This window comes from Esox lucius, chromosome 3, assembly GCF_011004845.1.
Source record: "Esox lucius isolate fEsoLuc1 chromosome 3, fEsoLuc1.pri, whole genome shotgun sequence".
NCBI classification, from domain to species: Eukaryota; Metazoa; Chordata; class Actinopteri; order Esociformes; family Esocidae; genus Esox; species Esox lucius.
Window position 1 is genome coordinate 13,937,176 of NC_047571.1, and position 19,585 is coordinate 13,956,760.

At 44.0% G+C, this 19,585-nt stretch overlaps 1 protein-coding gene across 2 annotated transcripts in view; it reads left to right on the top strand.

The window, feature by feature from the left end:
• Positions 1-1,222: 1,222 nt before the first annotated feature.
• The window catches only part of pbx1a (pre-B-cell leukemia homeobox 1a), a 47,586-nt gene continuing 29,223 nt past the window's right edge, over positions 1,223-19,585 (top strand). For both annotated transcript variants that reach the window (XM_010885060.3, XM_010885075.3), the window contains exons 1-2: positions 1,223-1,853; positions 2,865-2,938. In XM_010885060.3, the coding sequence (XP_010883362.1) occupies positions 1,669-1,853; positions 2,865-2,938 (259 nt within the window). In that variant the 5' untranslated portion in view covers positions 1,223-1,668. The remainder of the gene's footprint in view (positions 1,854-2,864; positions 2,939-19,585) is intronic.

Sequence of the window (19,585 nt, forward strand, 5' to 3'; positions counted from 1 at the left end):
ATTTAACAACTAGACTAATATGAACCGTCATTCTGTCTAATTTATTCAGAAAAACCTCAACGTTATGTTTTGGTTTAAAATGTATCCCGCTACTTTTTTTATCCATATTTTCCAGGAAGTCACATTGAGGCCAAACTATTTATTTTCCAGTGGAGACCTGACAGGACGATGATGATCCACTCATCTGAAAGGTATTCTGTTCTGCTGTCCATTAGTAAATGGTGATGTGTGAAGACTGACAGAATCTCTGTGTGAGTGAGTGGCAAACAGGACATGGAATAACATTCCATTTCAATTTAAAGGTTGTTATACACAATATCACACAATAGATTTATATAACACCATTACGCCACCTCAAGGCTCTTGGGAAGAGATTACAAAGACAGATACACGGTATGTTCATATGGTGAATATCCATCACAGTTGTATTCACATAAAGGGGCTCAGGTGTAAAGATATGGCAAACTCCTGAGTGCAGTGTCAGGGTGCAAGGTTAGAGCATGAGTCTGAACTAGGTGTGCATTCCTGCAGAGGCCAGACACACACACACTCACCCACACAACACACCACCTCCCTCAGCCCCCTGTGACAATTACTGCCTCACCTGCTATTCAGAACTTAATGAGAAAACGGACTGATCGATTTAACTCTGGCCTTAACAGTGGAGGCAGTAGCGTGATAGCATAGATCAACTGTTCTGCTAGGAGCTATCATAGACACACAAAACGCTGGCTCGAATTGCCCCTTGAAAGTAGTCCATTATAACAACAACAGCTAGGACTATATTATCTATAAAATTGTAAGAACTAAGAACTAAATAAGTACTGTCTAATATACAGTTATAACCAGAGTGCGCCTATTTTTTATTTACGGAATTTTGGTTTATTTTAATAAGCAGCTGGAGAATTTGGAGTGAAAGAAGACTGCATTATTTCATACAGGGGGAGTGTCTTTTTCTTTGTGCCATAAAAAGCAGACATCGGGAGCAAAGATGTGTCAAGCGCAATTATTTATTATTCAGTCTCTATCCATCATTGTATTGCCACGCCGTCCAGACCCAATGTTCACGGTCACATCTCCTTATGTTTATTGTCGCGTCCCACCTTACGGAGAAAGATGACTGACATTTACAGAGACCGAGGCGGGACGTATGTGCTCTTCTCCAATGGTGGCTCAGGGGGCGGAGGCTTTTATATTCCGTACTCTGGTTATGTGTCAGTTCCTTGACATTAGCGAAACAATAACAGTTGGTGTTACTTTAAAGTCAAACCTCTGTAGTGACTGTTACGTGTTCCGTCCATCTGACTTTCGAGGAAATTGGGAATTGCATAGTACGTGCTCTGCGCACTTCACTTTTCACATGATTTAAACCCTTTAAAGTTGAATCAGTATTTTCTACAGTACACGCGCTTTGCAGGAGTGGCCAGAGCCAAAAGCAGATTCAGATCAGATTTCACCCAAACCAGCCGGGAGAGAGAGCGAAGAGAGAACGTTTGTCATTCTCCTTCCCTTTCCGATCCAGAAAAGCTTTATAGAGAGAGAACGAAAGGAGTGTGAGAGAGGAGGAGAGAGACAGGGGGATCTAAAGGAATTTCCAAGGATATTTCTTCTGTCGCCGTGAGAAAAAGTGATTGTCAGTTGGGGGCGAGGCAGAGACGGCGGTTAAGGATGGACGAACAGCCTCGGTTGATGCACTCCCACGGCGTGGGCATGGCCGGACACCCTGGCCTGGCGCCGCATATGCAGGATGGCACGGGAGGGACGGACGGAGATGGAAGAAAGCAGGATATTGGAGACATATTACAGCAAATAATGACGATCACAGACCAAAGCTTGGACGAAGCACAAGCCAGGTACTGTGGCATATAAATTAGATTAGTTGTTATTAAAGCGTTATCAAACGTTGTAAAATAATATAAATTCATATATTAACACATGTTAACTCTAATTTACACTGGTACAATATTTATTGCACGTCTTAGGTTTTTCAAATAAATCAATTAGCCTTCTACCACCCCAAGGCAACAACTGCTTGTAGAGAATAAAGTGCATAACGTTACAGTATACTAACGCCGAGCGTACCGGTTTTTATTTTGATAAAGTGAAAATAAGTGTTGTCAAATATTGTTAAATGTTTCAAAATAAATGACAACTACATATATTCAGGACTGTGGAGAGTGTTGCATCCCGTCAATTTCCTATCGCGGTATATCTTGTTACTAATGATATCACGCTGTAAATCCCGGCGGTGTTACATGTTACAGATTCCTTTTGGATGGTTTTTTCAGTTCATCCACCCCGTCAGTTCATCCAATGGCAATTAGAATTAGGGTTCCCAGTACATTCAGGAGCCACAAAAATATTTATATCATAAAATCTAATGAAAACCAAAAAAGTGTTCTCTGGTGCTGATGTGGAAGAACAGATTTGGCTACATAGGATAGACTGAACCAAATTGATTTACTGAAATCCCAACATTTAGTAAACATTTAATTTACACAGTGCCGTGTTTATTAATCATAGTTAATTAGGGATTATGTGTGGTACGACAAGTGTTCCCAATGTACTGTAGTTCGATGAGACAATGAGGACACTAGAAAGTTTATTTAATACGGCTATTTGTTCCATTGACGAATAATAGATGCTATTTATGTTTTTGGTTTAGATTGCCATGATTGACGATTTGATCAACTGTGCAAATTCAGAAAAAGTATGAAATAAAATTTTCCGGGATGTACTGTAACTACTCACATTGATTCTTATCAAACCTCATTTTGTTTATACAAGGACAGCCAGTAAACCTTTACCAAGACAGTCCTCACCTTATTGAATATGCTTAAAAGTTGTTTTTCCGATTTTCATAGGAAACATGCTCTGAACTGTCACAGGATGAAACCAGCACTCTTCAACGTCTTGTGTGAAATAAAAGAGAAAACAGGTAAGATTAATTTCTACTACAGAAAAAAAGAAAGATACATTTTTTTCCTATGTTTTACTTTTTAGACCTTATTATTCGGAGCACCCCCTGTAGACTACGTGATTATTTATAACACCTTGTTATGAACATGATAGTTATGGAGATTATATTATTTACAATCGACATTAAGTGCAGGTGACCACCCCATATTCTACCAATATAGTTCTGCAGTTTTTCATAATAATTTGGGCTGTCCTTTTGTAGCTACATTTATTTCCAACCAGTCAGAATCCTGCCAGATTTTTGTAATTGAGCTAAAACAGACAACCAATAGGACTGTACTTTTTCACTTCATTCTGTGCCATCATGTTTTTCCTGTGTGAGTAGGTATGTTTGTGATGAGCTGTAGGGGTTCTACATGTTGATACTGGACAGAGGGGTTGTCTCTGTTTGGTTTTGAAGCAAGGGTCAACGTCATGTAAAGGAATTTGTGAAATATAGGCACTTAACAGAAGATTAAAGGGAAAAGCACTGTTTATAAAAGAAAGCAATTGTATATTCTTTGCCGTTCAGTCTTTGAGAAACCACAATCTCTACTATATCTCTGAATGCGTATATCTCTTATCATGCTTTTTAATTACTTGTTATTACTTCCTCTGACTTTATAGTGAGTGTACAGCAACTATCACGACTGTCTAAACCCAGTCAGTGAAATAAGAAAACAAATGGAAGGAGGCAGTCGTATCGTCTTCCTAATTTGCCCTAAAGGCTAATTTACAGACATTTCATTACCGTGAGTCAGACTTTGGCTCAGGGTCTCACAAAAAGACAAGTTATTAGCAGTGGGCGTGTGTGATTTCTCTCTTTTAAAAAAAAAAGAGCATAAATGAATTCCAGTCTGTGAGCAGCCAGTGAGTTTGATCCCGGCCCCTGGTCGCCTTCCTTCTTAGAAGGATCATGCTTAGAGTAGGGAGAGAGTTATGCCCTTTTTAAACTGCCTGGCTTTGCTCTGGGTTCAACTAGAGTTCGTTTCCAAAATGAAAAACAAAGTGACTTGGACCCTTTCCTGGCTCCCCCCTTCCCTACATCTTTTTTCTTGTCGTCCCACCCTTCCTGGCAACCAGGAACCTGTTGGCTTCTGAAATATATCTCTTGTCCTGCTAACTGTCTCTGTCTTAATTTAGAGGGCTAAATAGTGTTGTGAATGGTGTTGACCGTAACGTTTCCAGCTAGATTTACCCTGTACTATCCTTTGTGTTCTACTGCTGTGTCTGGGGTGGATTTATATTTTGGCCTCTCTCTGTCCAGTGTTAGGCATCCTTTCACAGGGTCTCAGTTTGTTGGGGGGAATTCAATGTACTCAACATAAAGGAACCATGGGGGAATCCCCTTTGAAGAGTTTACTGGTACACACACACACACACACACACACACACATGCCCAATGAGGGTTTGTTACTCAAGCACTCCAAGCATTGTGTTGCATGGTCTACATAATTCTCTGCACTCTTTCATTTAATCTGGAAGTTCTGTCGATGTTGTCAGGTCAAAGCTGTGACTTCCACCTTACATAGATGTGTTCTGCCCATCAGCTTTTGGGAAATGTATTGTATTACAAACGGATGTTATTTGGATGAGGTGTAATGTAGAAAACCAGCACCCATGGGTATAGTATGATCCCATACTTTCTATCTTAATTTGTTCTATGTATCTAGTCGCTGTTCTTCTTGTTGCCGTAGAACGTTTCCCCCCTGTGCAAAGCAGACGGAACCCACAATTGCACTGCAGCGACAGTAGAAAATGACTCAAACCTTCGCCATGACATTTACTGCCAAATGTGCTGAGCGCAGAGTGTGCAGAAAGAGAACAGCCCGTAATTTGTCAGGTCTTTTTTATATTATTTTATAAAGACTCAGCCGCTCCTCAGTTTTACATTGTTGCAGCCAGCGTCTCTGGAGGATTCCAAAGGAGAGACTATTAAATTGGCAGGCTGCCTGGTTTATGCGACTGTTCTGTCCCCTTCTGTGATAGCACTAAGAGGTCATAGACTGAAATCACCTAGCTCTACTGTATCATTTGCCTGTGTGTGTGTGTGTGTGAAGGTGTATGTGTGTATGTGTGTGTGTGTGTGTATGTGTGTATGTGTATGTGTGTGTGTAAATGTGTATGAGTGTAAATGTGTGTGTGTGTGTGTGTGTATGTGAATCTGTATGTGTGTGTGTGTGTGTGTGTGTGTGTGTGTGTGTGTGTGTGTGTGAGTGTGTGTGAGAGAGAGCGAGAGGGAGGGAGAGAGCATGCAAGCCTGCTGTGTGTTTGTGTGCACATTTTGTGTTCTGATTTACAGTATAGTTTTGTATGACTGTATGTGTGTGTCTGCATGGCAGGTTCTTCGGTAATTCCTTCGGTCTCCGTGGCGTGGCGTGGCAGTGGCGTGGCAGTAGCGTTGGTGTGCTGACAGGGTTGAGCCCTCCTCTGGCAAACAGCTGACAATGGAGACAGGACTGCATGCCGATAGCGGGCAGAGCAGTCCTTAACCCCTGACCCCTAACCCCTCTCACCAACCCTGCGCCACCATAGATTTGCGCTGGGGTCAGTTGGATGTCATGGCGGGGGATATTTAGCAAGCTTTAAACAAGCACATAGCTTTTACAGTTTTCTGTGTAGATTGTTTAGACCTTATTTTATTGTGTCACTGTTCTACAGATTATGACCACGGGTACGGAGAACCTTCTTCTAATCAGAAATATATTGCGTGACAGTACACTGAATGGTTCCTGTGTGATTGGTCTGGTCGGTCACAGTCTCTCCAGGCATTTAAGGAAAGCATTTCTTTATTTTTTTAATTCCTGAAAGTGCTTAGCGTTTTTCTGTCATTTGTCTTGCTCTGTGTTTATGTGTGTTTAAATGTGAAAGAGGCAGAGTGTGAGGTTCTGAGTGTGTGTGGATCCATTACGAATCATGACGCTGGCACGTACAGGTTGACCGAGTAAGAAAAACCAGACACCGAGTCAACGTTTCTAGGTGTCAGGTTACAGGCCAGAGCTTTTTCTCTCTCTCACACATAAACACTTTCAATCTCTCTCTCCTTCTCTCAGTGTTAACCAGGACGTGTGTGTGTGTGTGTGTGTGTGTGTGTGTGGACAGCCACACATTACTCCCAGGCCCAGGTCAAATGGATAGCTCCTGCATGTCAAATATGATCAGGTGTAGAATATATTACCCCACTTGGAGTTGTCAGAGCTAAGGACCTGGTGAACCCAGCGAGTCATGCCATCAAGCTGCTAGTTTTCACATTACAGGAGTATATGAATGCTGTGCTTTGGATCTTGAGCATATTGCTACTGATTTGAACTGTGTGGTAGAAATGAAAATCTGGGTTGGTTCTTAAATACTGAAGCACACATTAGGAGAACACTGGAGACCTTTCACTGGACTGAATAGAGACAACCTGTATGTATTTTCTTTAAACAAATAAGATTTCTTGGCTATGTATTAACTAGCTAATGAGTTAGTGGTGGACTTGAAGTAAATGTAGTGATGCTGGAATACCATATATACCAACTGAATTGGTTCCATAACCCTGTAAGTCATTAAATACATGAAGCTAAAGACATCAACTAGAACAGTCTTGTGGATTGGGGTCTGCTTGGTGAACTGTGTGATGGTCTGCGTGGTGGTGTATGTAGTGGTCTGTGTAGTGGTCAGCCTGGTGGTCTATGTGGGAGTCTGTGTGATGGTTTGTGTTCTGGTCTCTGTGGTGTTTTGCATTGGGGTCTGGGTGGTGGTTTGTGTGGTGGTCTACTGGTTGGTCTGCGTTCAGGTCTGCTTGGTGGTCTGCTTGCTTTAGCCATAAGAGAGACTGAACTGGACATTGTTGTTGTGTGGCAGAATCTGCTTCTCAGTATTTCATTGACATGGCTGTCCACCAGTTCAGAGGTTAGTGCTCTCTCTCTTTGTTACTCTCCACTCATCTTCACTGACAGATGGAGGCATTAGTCTGCGATGTGCCGTGGTCTGTCCTGAAACTAATGGCTATGTCCTTGGTTCCCCCACCGTGTTAGCAGCCAGACAGTATATCTGTCCCTGCCCAGCCTGTTGGAAGTGCAGAAGCAGCATTTTATCCCAGCCAGGGTGTTTTAACTTCTACTGAAATAAGTGTGAACACTACTCTCTCTGTTCTCTCATAAATAACATTTCCCAAGGATCTTTTCATTTTTCTTCTCCTGAAAAAATTCATCATTTCTGTGTTGATTGGTAGCTCAACCAAACCTCTGACTTACAAATGTAGCCCAACGAACATGAAGGTTGATATTGAAGTTTTATCCATACAGAAATAGACAAGACCCAGTACAGCTGGGGAAATGAATTCAATGGGGGGTTTTTTTTCTGAAGAAGAATCTCTTCCAATCTATGTTGTAGCACTTTGCCAGTGCAAACAGACAGACATACTTCAGGATTACTTAATGTCCGGTGTTTCTGCTTTCCCCCCTACTCTCATCATCAGGACCCACACTTGCAATTAGAACAGCTTATAAATTATGCAAATGGTGAGTGTGGTAATTGAGACATGTTAATCATGTTTTAAGAGGCTAATTACAGAATTGTATATCTGAGATGGGAGTTGGTAATTAGCTACGATAACAGGTCTGGCTGTTGAAATGGTCATATGGTGGATTAGTCTGTGTGTGTGTCGGAGGTGCCGTGTACTTTTCCTTCTCTGGATCATCAACAAATAATTGTATTTCATTTCCCTTTGAGAGGAATGTAATTGCCAACAAAAGTTTAGTATTGATTCCGCAAGTGAATGTGTTCTTTTCTGTAAGTGTAAATCTAGTATTTCATAAAGCTTGAAGTGAAGTTCAGGTTGCCACTTGGCACACCTCATTATCCCTCTATCTTCATGGAGCCTACTGTGCATATAAAAAAAATATTGTTTATCAACTTGAGTTCTCTCCAATATGTTATTTGCCAACTCCATGAGAACGGGTAGAAGATATATATAGACTATAGGGGGGGGGGGGGGGAGAAATAAATAAAATGTTTTTTCACAGCACTTATTCAACAGAAAATATGAATGTATTGTAGTTGTATTTATTTTATGTTTACTGCACTCCTCTCAGTTTGGGTGATCTGATACAGCAGTATAGTATCGGCCATTCTGCAAACGCCGCTTTTATAAGAGGCTTTGTTCTTACTTGTCTGACAGATATCATATTCAGATCCATTACGGTAAGAATGCCGTCCCACTTATCCGACATTAAATTGCTTTAGAGAGGAAATTTGCTCCACAGCGCAGTAGAGTTTTCAGTTTTATCTGATGTTTGTCTGTAGTTCAGTTTTTTAGTCTTCGAGAACAACAACAATAACATTATTGCCGTGGAGAAGCTTGTTCGTTGGGTGTAATGCTTATGCAGTCTGACAACTATTTTCATATGAATAGGGGGTCAAAGCACACCCAGTTACTGCAATAATATGTAGTAAATGTGTGGAATTGAAAATGTATTGTGGATTCCTTATGTCCCCAAACAATTACTCACACTTTTGTATAGAATGCTGTTGAACGAGTCAGCTGTTCAAATGTATTTCTTTACTTCGTAAGGTCCTGTAGTTATAGAGGCTGGGGTTCCCTTGCATTTCAACCTAAACAGAACTTATACATTCAGACTATTTCTTAAATATCTTGGTTAGTTGCCATATCAACACCCTGGGAGTAGATATTATTTAATTCGATCTTGGATCACATTTCTCTCACGCTCGGTTGCTCACATTGACGGCGCGTCGGTCGGCGGCGCGCTGGTTCTGTATAGAGGAACCCCCTTGGCTGCGGTGAACAGTCAAACATGAAATGGCAAGAGGCCCTTCCCTGCCTGACTTAGTAAAAATGACACAAATTAATACACGCTACTTAAACCAGACCAAGATTAATGGTTGCCTTTCGCTGCGGCTTAGGAGCACTGTCAGTCGCTGCTCACTGCCCAGACGGAATCAACACCAATCAATGTTGCTGCTCTCTGCCTGGCTCTAATCTCGCCGGGGCTGGTTAGGAGGGGAGAGGGAAAATGGCCTGTCTGTTGTAGCGCGGTTCTTCCAGCGGATGAAAGCGAGGCAGTGTATTTCTATATTATTTACATGGGGGCATGCTTAATCAGATGCTACACAGTCAGATGGGGAAGACAGAGGATCACTGGGCCTGATGCTTCAGCAGTGATTGGATGTTTCAATTACTGCTAGTAATGCCTTGGTGTAGTGAGTCATGCAGTGCAGATAGCACCATTCATTTTAATCAGGACGAATGGTGGGGGGGGGGGGGGTTAGATGGCGGTGGATGTATCTCCCTCATCGCAGAGCCGTTTCCCATTTCAGTGCTGTGAGATGGCCTCACATGCACGTACACGTGCGCGTGCACACACACACACACACACACACACCTTGCCTCCCTCACACACAAATACTCACGCCTCGTCTCCCTCACACACGGACACACACACACGCCTCGTCCGCCCCCCAACACACACACACGCCTGTTCAGGTGGATTGAGAGTAGAGGAAAGGTTGCCGTGGGTAACGCGTAATGACGAAGTACTCTCTCTGTGAGCTATTCTAATTTATGTTAATAAACCTTGCCGTTGCCGAGACAAAGGGGCCACGGGCCGGTGTGTGTCACCCCACCACCATGCGTGGCAGGGAGGGGTGAGACACAGAACAATGCTGAGAGATGAAAGGAGCAGATCATACATTTAACTGACGTCGTTTGGGGTCTGCAGAATCAAACCGCCTCACATCCACATCCCAGTTTCTCTGCGTGTTTGAGCGTGTGTGTTCGTGTGTGCGTTCGTCTGTGTGTAATGTGCGTGTGTAGCTGTGGAATTGAAAGAAGCCCGGCTCCCAGATTCCTCTTGTAGCTAGCTGCTAGATGTGCGGGGAAAGCGGAAGAAACAGGGTGCGGACTGCCGTTTGGGATCCCTCCCCGGGGTGGGCATGAATGACATGGCAGGTAGTGTTTAGCGCAGTGGGGTGAGAGCAGCAGTGTTAGCACAGGTCTTGGCTTGGCTGCTTGGCAACAGACCAGGTGAAAAGGCCATCTCTAGGAGCCAGATAGTAGGAGGACCACTGAAGTGTCCTTAACCCCCAGGGATGGATTATCAAGCTGGGATGGCAACACAGTGGCATGGATGAAATGTCTCCTATTCACAGACTTAAGAAAACAGAACGCACTTCCTGTGGTGGATCAGGAGTGTCGATGCTATTGGGATCTCGTTTTGGTTTGTCGGACTAGCTCCACTGTGAAGTGAATGTGTAATCTGAAATGTTTCTGCCATCTGTGGTGTGTGAATACAACACGTCCAAACCCCCTACCTTTTGCCCTCACCAACAGTCTATAGGATATAACCCAAATGTCACGTTGCAGATGAAATCCGTCCTGGATCAAGCGGCTTCTTCACATCATACTTCTCCCGAGCCGTACTTCCTGAACTCCAAAGATGAGCTGTAGGTTTCCTCTGCCCACCCCTTCTGTCTGCCTATCTGCCAGCTTGCCTTTGGCAGTGTTAGTTCTGGGCAGTTAACTCCTACTGATATTATGTTAATTGCTGTCATTTTCCTTTTTTTTTTTGCTTGAGCATAATCAGCAAATTATAGACTTCTCTAACATTTCTTATTAGAGAAGCTCCCTATCACAGGAAGCCCTTAACCTTGGAGGACATGTTTTGGAGAAGCACATGTGACTGCTTTATGTGTCTGTCAGCGTTGGTGTCATGTACTATGGGGGGGGGGGGGGGGGGTCTCGTATATCATAACAACTTCCTCCAGGAGAAATGGGACATGTGTCGAGGGGCGTGTGAATTTAACAAGACTTCACATGTACTGTACGTCTCTACGAAGTGTTGCACTGACATCTCCGTTCCTGTTTCTATATCTGAACACTTGTTGACGTTTCTGATTGATCATCAGATGTTGTTCTTCATTTGCCTGTCTGTCACTCTCCTGCTCTCCTCAGTGGGCGCCGCTGCTCAGCTGGGTTTTAAACGCGGCTGTTTCATGGTGCGCCGGTGTAAATGGACGTTCTGTTCACATTAAGGTCTGACTTGACAATTCCGGGCAGGGGAGTGCATTTTAAATGAACGTTGTTTAAGTTCAACTAAAACGCACGAAGGTGTATGCTGTCCAACTTTTTAAGCGCAAATCTAGCCATATCCTTTTTTGTTTTGACATACCCACACACACTAACGTAATAAATCGATCGCACTGCTGCTGTGAATAGTCGTACATTTTTCCTGACCTGCAAGTACCTTTTGTGGCCTGTTACTGTGTCTGAAGAACATTTAACTATACTGGGCTGTTTGACCCATCTCCTGTACCTCACACAACCTCCAAGCCTCTTCGTGTTTCAATAGATGGCCTTCGACGACGCGTTTAGCAGTCTCCTCCCGCAAATGCCTACATAAAGTGGCTTTATGTTGTTATTACTTCCCTTTATAGGGAGGACGCCTCCTCTCCTTCCCCTGCTCCACCGATACCATCTCATTGATAGATTGAGATTGGGAGAGCCTGTGCATGATAAAGGGAGGGGTGCTAAGAGCTCTCTGGATAGTTTAACCTTGATAAAACAGTTGTTTCACTGAGCCTGATTTTGGCCTATCAGTCTTCATCCGTCAAGGCCCCGCTGAAGTATGCAAATGAAGCCGGCGGAGAGGAGCGCCGTGTGCGGTTAAATGGGGCGTGGCGAATGTGCGGTGTACCGCGCCGCTGGGGTGATACTACTTACTGTCCAAATTTAGTATGTCTTCTGAACTGAACCCCCCCCCCCCCCCACCACCACCACCACCACCACCACCACCAGCACTGTCTTTTCCTTCTCCTGTTCCTGGACAGCTCCGCATCCAGAATATACAGCCCCCGGGTCTGCTCGTAAAACATTACCACCATGTAAAGAATGTTCCACTTCCCCCTGCGTTCATCTCATAGCTGTTTAATGTTTTGTGTACTGTTGTCTGTGTGTATGTGAGGGTACGTGCGCATTTTCTGTGCAATACCGATTTTGTCTGTTTTATTATTATTACTGCAATTTGCGGAATATGCTAATTGGGCAGTATGGTACTGGGTGTAATGGTAGTGGTCACGTGGCATTCTCAGCTAAAACATGGTGCTTGGAACGGCAAAGGTTGTGCGTTTGATTCCTGCTGCGGCCACCCATGAATAAAATGTATGCGTGCATGGCTGGTTTATTGCTTGGGATAAAAATGTCTGCTAATATATTATTTTTTATGGGCTTTTCCCCCCAATAAAAACTATAAATGTTTTAAGACTAAACACAGTGCTCTAAGCTTCTGGGCACGAGATATTACAACGACTAAACATCACCAATCAATCATGTTTAATTATTTATTGTTGTTGTTTGTTATTTGCTGCAACTGATTAGTGTTTACAACCACTGCAATAGTGACAATATTAGATTGACTTAGATCGTCAGTAAACGCAATAGACAGAATTGGGTTTCGTCTTTGTTTCCTCCTGGTCTTATAAAAATACTACACTGGTATCTTGTGCTTTTAATGTGTCAAAGTATTTTGTTGTAGCTTCATTTGCCTGATAAGTTCTCTGTTTTTGCTATCCCTCATTTATTCTTGGGTGGCAGAATTATGATTGATTTCCTCTCTACCTCTTTATTTTGTTCTCCACTTCACAACTCATTTCAGAAAGTAGGCCACTGGAGAGGCCTGGAACACAAACCACACATCTAGTCTCTCCTCCATCGTTCCAGCCACCACACACATAAAGCTGTCAATCAAGCGCAGTACAGCCTGGTCCTGTGGTGTGGCATGCTGACTATGTGGGTGGGTCCTCGAGGTGATTGATGGCTCCCAGTGCCTATCAGGGTGCACGGACCATCCATCTCTGTCTGGAGCCTCTTAAAGATGGATTCAGTTAGAATTTTGTCCCCAAACCTTTTTATTGTTGTTTTGTGATAAGTGCGTTTCATTTCAAAATGTACTTATTTTGTTAAATACATCTGCATATTAGCTTGAATCTAATCAGTTAAATGGGATTCACGTTTTTTATGTTATTCTTACATAGTCTCCCCCAGAGGCGCATGTTGCCAGTTTTCAAACTATGCTACTCTGAGGAAGTAGTAATGCGTCATTATTATGAGAAAGGCAACATGGAATTTCATTCAAATGTACAATAGGGCAGCCATTACACAATAACCAGCATGTTAAACTGTACGGTACGGAGATTAAGTTTTGGACCTACAAGCTATACATGAGCTGCATTATATTCCTCTGGAAAATTCAAAAACTAATGTGCAAAAACACTGTAGGCTACTGTATAAAAAAAAACACAGTGCCAATGTGCAGGCTGTACAAAAAAAATCTGATTTGGCCCATTTCAAACTATCATTTTGTGAGGTGCCACCAGTGGGAGCTAGTTCTGTTAAATGACGAGTAGTGGGATCATTAAAGCAGGATTGGAGAATCCTTTAAATGTCTTGTTTGGATAAGATGCTGACTTCACTGTAGATTACAACAGTGCTAGTGATGGACAGAGATTGGTTGAGCCACATAACTGCCCTTTCACTTCCATTTCAGCAAACAATAGTAGGCCTACTCGGTTTATACATGCCCAAGCCCATGTTGTCAATGGATTGGCCTATGCACACCGTGTTGGGCTTGCTACAGATTGATGGACCTCCAGGCCACAGTATGAAACAGTGACAGCCCATTATATTACTGCATAGTGAAAGGTTAGGGGGACTTTGCACTACACACGCCCCCATTATGGCCCATAAGAACGTATCGGAGGTGAAATCACTTCAATAAACAAAAGGTTTTAGTCGATTTTTTTTTACAGAAGCAAACAATGAAATGAGAGGAAACCTACTTGAATTTGTCAAACAGACAAATTCTGTTTGGTTGGCAGAATGAATACACCGCTGTTTGACACACTGTAGGTATTGCAGATTTGGCTGTCATCAGGTATTATATGGCTATTTATTATTACTGGCTTGGTTTGACATTGTTTTCCAAACCCAAAATATATTTTGGGGGCATTTAATTTTCTCACTTTACCGAAAACCACAAAAAAAACTCCCAATACCAACTGAACCGTGGCTCTAAAAATACATACCACAAAACATACCGCGGCCTCAAAACACGACAGTTCGTACCAGAAAATGCACTGTAATCACATTTATTAACATACTTGTTTAATCTACATATCAACAGTATTCAGACTTTCATTCCAGGTTGTCTTTTTCTTTTAACAGTTATGAAGGATGGCTTTAGAAGTTCTCTGGTAATAGGCTGGAATATTTTAGTCATACAGGAGAGTCCGTATTTTCAGCCACTGCGGTGGAAATGACGGGCAGGTTTGACTGGCAGAAGAGCATCAACATTAAGATGAGACATGTATCGTTATGTATTTCCGTCATCCAGCCGCCCGTCAGTGGAGAGACGAGAAGGTGGGCGATGTTTTCAAATCAGACCGTCACTCTGTGCTGCTCTTGTTTTATTGGTGATGCCGTCCGCGTTAGATACTGCTTGAATTGAAAAGCCTTTCTTGAGGTAAATGCTCAGCTGTGGTTGATGAACACACCAAGGCCATCGCAGCACCGTCTAGCTGCCACTTTACCTGGCTAACGGCCACCACGAGACGGACAGCTGCCGTGAGAACGTAGCCGCGCGACAACTTCCCAGCCCTCAGCGACGGTGGAGGCGATAGAACGTTCTCAAAGGGTCCGATGGCCAAGCAGGACATCTATTTGAAAATGCTACAGAAACTTGATTGAGCTTTTCAACAGGGCCGTGGGGGGGCTGCAGGGAAGTCTTCAGGTTGTCACAGTGCATTACCACCGTCAAAGGTAGAGGGGTTTTCTTTCACACACCACTTTGAGCAATATGCATAAAAAAAGGAAGAGCGTTTTGTAAGATAATAAGCAAACTCTTATCTGGGTGGCGTTTCTCGTGGCTTGCATACGTTTTTGCACGTGGGTGGTCTGGGGAATTGAACCCACTGCACTGACATTATAAGCGCCTTGCTCTACTAAGGGATTTTTAAGGTGGTTGTTGTGTTACACGGCGATGAGGACTAGTATCAAACACAAGACCGTGAAACACCTCTGCTCTCCCGCACTCGCCTCCTCTGGTCTCCCGCGCTCGCCTCCTCTCTACTAACCTCTGATGTCATTAGCGTTGGGCGAGGGGTTGGGGGAAGGAGGTGGGGGGGCGGGGTGTAGAGAGGGTTCCGGGCTTAATGAATTCCGCTGCGTCTTCCCACTCCCCCACCTAGTTAACCCCACCCCCTTCGATGCTCAGGGTGTCAAATTAAAACTGGCTGGGAAGGAGAGAGCGAGGAGGTGGGGAAAGTGTGTCTCCTCTCTCATGCGGGCCTCTGAATCACCTTCAGATCACCTAATGCAACCGGAAATTCATAAAGAATACCAACACGGCTGCAGTAATACCGATTTCATTACCATTCACTCCGAGTCATAAACCTGGTCCGTATACTCACTACAAATGGGACCTAGACACCATGGTTACAGTATTCCTTCCTAATAAAATACATTTAGTAGCATCCTGCAATAGCCTAGCTGCTCAAAGTGGTGTCTATGTGCTACCTGATGTTGTTGTTTAGTTCCCTAGTGGTTTGACGGCTGACATTCGTGACTCAACAGAGATGTGTGATCCAGCGTGCCATGCTTATTCACACTTCCTGAGCCCGGCATTTAGTTTTTCTTGGCAGGCCACAGCTCATTAGACTAAGAGAATGCGCCACCTTAATTAATGATATGTAAATATCCTTGAATTGGTCACATTTGCATATTAAGAGAGATTTGCGGAATCTGTAGAGTAATATATTTTAATTAGGCATTATTAAAAATAATGGGAATTTCATTTCGCCTGGCTGGTTGTTTGGTGTGAAGTGCACGTCTCGCCCAGTGTCTTGACTGCTGAACCAAGCTATTACCCAAACAAGAAGGAAGCTCCCTCTCTTTCCCTCTCTCTTGCCTGCTATCTCCAACATATACACACACATATTCCTGGAGCTGCCAGAGCATTCCCAGGGGGTCTTCACATCACAACATGCTAGCTTTGATGGGGGCGGGGGGCTGTTGGTGGTGTCTGTGTGTGTGTACTGTGCGGTGTGTGTTGTTGGGAGGAATCCCAGATTGGCTTAATTTCATCTTCTCTTTAATTTTTTTCTTCCTAGAGTACGGGGAACGGCTCTCAGACACGGAACACTAGTTGTGTTGGCAGTTATGTTAATGGAATGCTATTAGGCCATGATTCTGTATGAGCGATTGGGGAGGGAGGGCACGTTTTCACAGGAAAAGTCAATGCCAGGGCTGCGTGTGCTTGATCCCATTTCAGAAGACTCTTTTCTATCAACACACGGCCCTACTGTACCTGGCATGGGGAGCTTTTATCTCTTCTCTGTTGTGATTCAAAGCAGTCTTGTCATGAACTAACACAAACTCATTTGTCATGAAATGATGCAAACTGTTATTAATAGTCAGGGCAGATGTTTGTATATTTTTAGGGTTGCATTAGCACAGCTTTTATGACGGAGATAGATGAAGAGACCTCAACTGTTGAGGCTGTTTCCAATAGGTTTTGTGGTGTAATAAGGCCAGCGTTGGTGTTGTCTTGAACCAGAGCAGCACAGGAAACAGGGAGAGAGAGATCCTCTGGCATTTCTGATGTGTAGTCAGCAGCATGTTGACGTTATTGATCCAGGACCTCTGGATTCATTATGAGAGCTGGGGAAACTGCACCCTCCCACATCTTTATTTATACTGCTTTCCCCTCTCTTCTCCTCTCCCCTCTCCGCTCTCCTCTCCTTCCTGCGTGGCTCAGCCTCTCCTCTTTTATTCTCTGTGCATTATTCTTTTATTATTCTTTTACAGCCGCCTTATCGGGTGTATTTCGGCGTGGATAAGACCTGTCAGCTTTAGGCCCTGCCTGCAGGTTTGATGGGAGGGGGTGGAGAGAAAGGGGGGGGGGGTGAGGGGGGGGGTAGAGGGTATGAAGTGCCCCTGTCACCCTTTTCTCTCTGTCTTTGAGATGGACTCTCTCTTTCTCCCCTTTCCTCTGTCTCTCTCAGCCTTAATGAGAATCCCACTCTAATTGTGGGAGCTGGCGGGCGCTCGGTGTGCAGGGGGCGGAGGCTGGCGGGCGCAGGGGTGGGGGTTGCAGTGAGGAGGGAGGGAGGGCGGGCGGCGGAGTTAAGATTGCGATACTGGCTACGTGACCGCTATGCTGATGGAGGCAGGGGTTCAATAATTTAGGCCCTGACCTTAATGGTACTGTTAAAAAGCTCATCCATCTGGAGTGTGGAGACTCAGGCCCTTAAAGGTGTAGTGTACGATAATATGAGGCAGTGTAGGTGTGTGTGTGTGTGTGGGGGGGGGGGGGCATTGATAACAGAGGGCAGTGATGGGAGCCTGTATGAAAGCAGGGGATCATACGAAAGGGATGTTTGAAATTGTACTACATCCGCCAACATTCATCCTCTTAGGGATTTGAATGAATGCTGCCGTAAGCTTCAGGTTGTATTTTTTTGTCTGGTGATGGTGTCGGTGGTAATCCGTTCCATGAAGAATCCATCCCTCCATTTTATCAGCCGATGCCTCAGAATTCTCTCCCCAGTCAGAAACACCAGATGGAACAAAGAGAGAGGGAGATGGAGAGAGAGCTGTAACGAGTGGCCGTAATCTGGTTGTGGTGCTTGTTTTCTCCTCAGAGCCTTAAGGCCGTACACACTGAGAATTCGGCCATCCATAGATTTGATTCGGGGACATTAATGTTGAGGCTCCATGCATCTCTTTCCCTCTCCCTCTCTTTACCTACCTCTCATTTTCTCTCTTCCCCGCCGTCTCTCTCCCTCTCTCCCTACCTCTCCCTCTCTTTTTCCGTCTCTCTCCCTCTCTCCCTACCTCTCCCTCTCTTTTTCCGTCTCTCTCCCTCTCTCCCAACCTCTCCCTCTCTTTCCCTTCCCCGACAACAGGACACAACCATCTAAACCCCCCTTCCCCTTCCCCTCGCCTCGTCCCCTCCGTTGCCTCCCCCATCTCCCTCTCTCCACTCCCCCCCTTGGGGGATGATGTATTAGATATAACCAATTCAATGTTATGCAGCCAGGACAGGACAGACGCCCTGGGGACATAAACACACACATTTTTAATACACTGCTCACCAGGAGCCCCATGGCAGCGGGAGCTTGCTGCCTGCCTGCGGTCGCCCAGGGTCTCCTCTCACACACTCAATTATTAATGGAACGGCCCTAGCGACTTAATTAAATAATAAAGACAACCTCCCTCCCTGCAAAGGTATGGGACAAGGACGAGTCATGGTGGGAGGCCGCTTTGCCAAAAGTAATATGGTGTGAATGAGCCAGGGAATGAACAGGGCGACTAAGGACTGCGATTCTGTGTTGCCATTGTACTCACCCGAAAGCAGTGTGATAAAAGGATGATTAACTGTCTAAAAAAATAAGTGTTGTCAGTCTGGCTGATGCAACATGATGAAATGTAACGTTTATGTAAATGCACAAGATTTGCAATCCTGTATCACTTTTGCAAATTACAGTTTTTTTTTTTTAGGCTGAGGATTAGCTCAGAGTTTAACCCCTCGATCATTTACCCCAAGAGTCAGGTCAGAATGGGGCATAGGCCTAGTTCAACTACTACTCCCTGCTACTTTGGCAATCATGACTGTGTCAGTGTTATGGATTTCTACCACCTTCAGTGTCACTCCGAGGAAGTACCGTACTCAGGCTTTGATGTGATAGAATGTGACGTTATCTTTTACTTGGTTTCATTAGATTTTGTGGAGATTGCACACAGTGGGTCGTCCTATCCTCTAAGCCTGGGTGGTTTAGCCCGCTCAGCTCTGCTCTGCTTCCATGAGAAATCCACCCGCCCTGGGGCAAATATATCTCCTGCTCCCATCCAACTCTTGTTCCTCGGCTTCATGTCTGTTTTAACACATAATTAATTATTCAGATTCATTTTAAAACACAAGTCACATTTGGAGTGGCTGATTCAAAGGCGCAGGCGTTTTTTATCCGCTAATGGCGAGTAAGCTCCGCCATTAGACTGAAAAATAGGCCCATTGTGTCTGCTGACTTGGTGGCGCGCTGCTATGAAGGATGGCGACAAACTTAAGTGTTTAAATCAGTGAATTGAAATTAATGCCCCCTCAAAACCAGCCTTCCTGATGATACATTAAAGCTAATACTCCAGTAAAATAAACAAATGTTTGTTTATACACGTAGAATACTTTCAACACAGAACCAATGGGAAGATTGAATTTCAGCTAAGTAGATTTTTCCCCACAGCACAGATCATAGAGAGGAGACAGAATTCAGTACATCAACAGGCGACAGTATGTAAATGGTGTTCCTTTCTTACCGGTGGAGGTCATGGGGTCCGAGATCATTCTTTGTCACTGCCTTGCTTCACAAGTGTAGATTTTTTGTTTTTTTCTGTCTCCTATCCTGGCCATTCAGTGGCACAATGGTAATTTCATCCTTCAACGCTACGTATTTCACATTAGAATGTACCTCTGCTTTTTCGCTACAATATCAAGTCACCTTCAGAGGTCTTGCATCAACTCACATAATTTATTCATGCTATTTTTTATTTATTCATGTTACTTTTGCATTGAATATT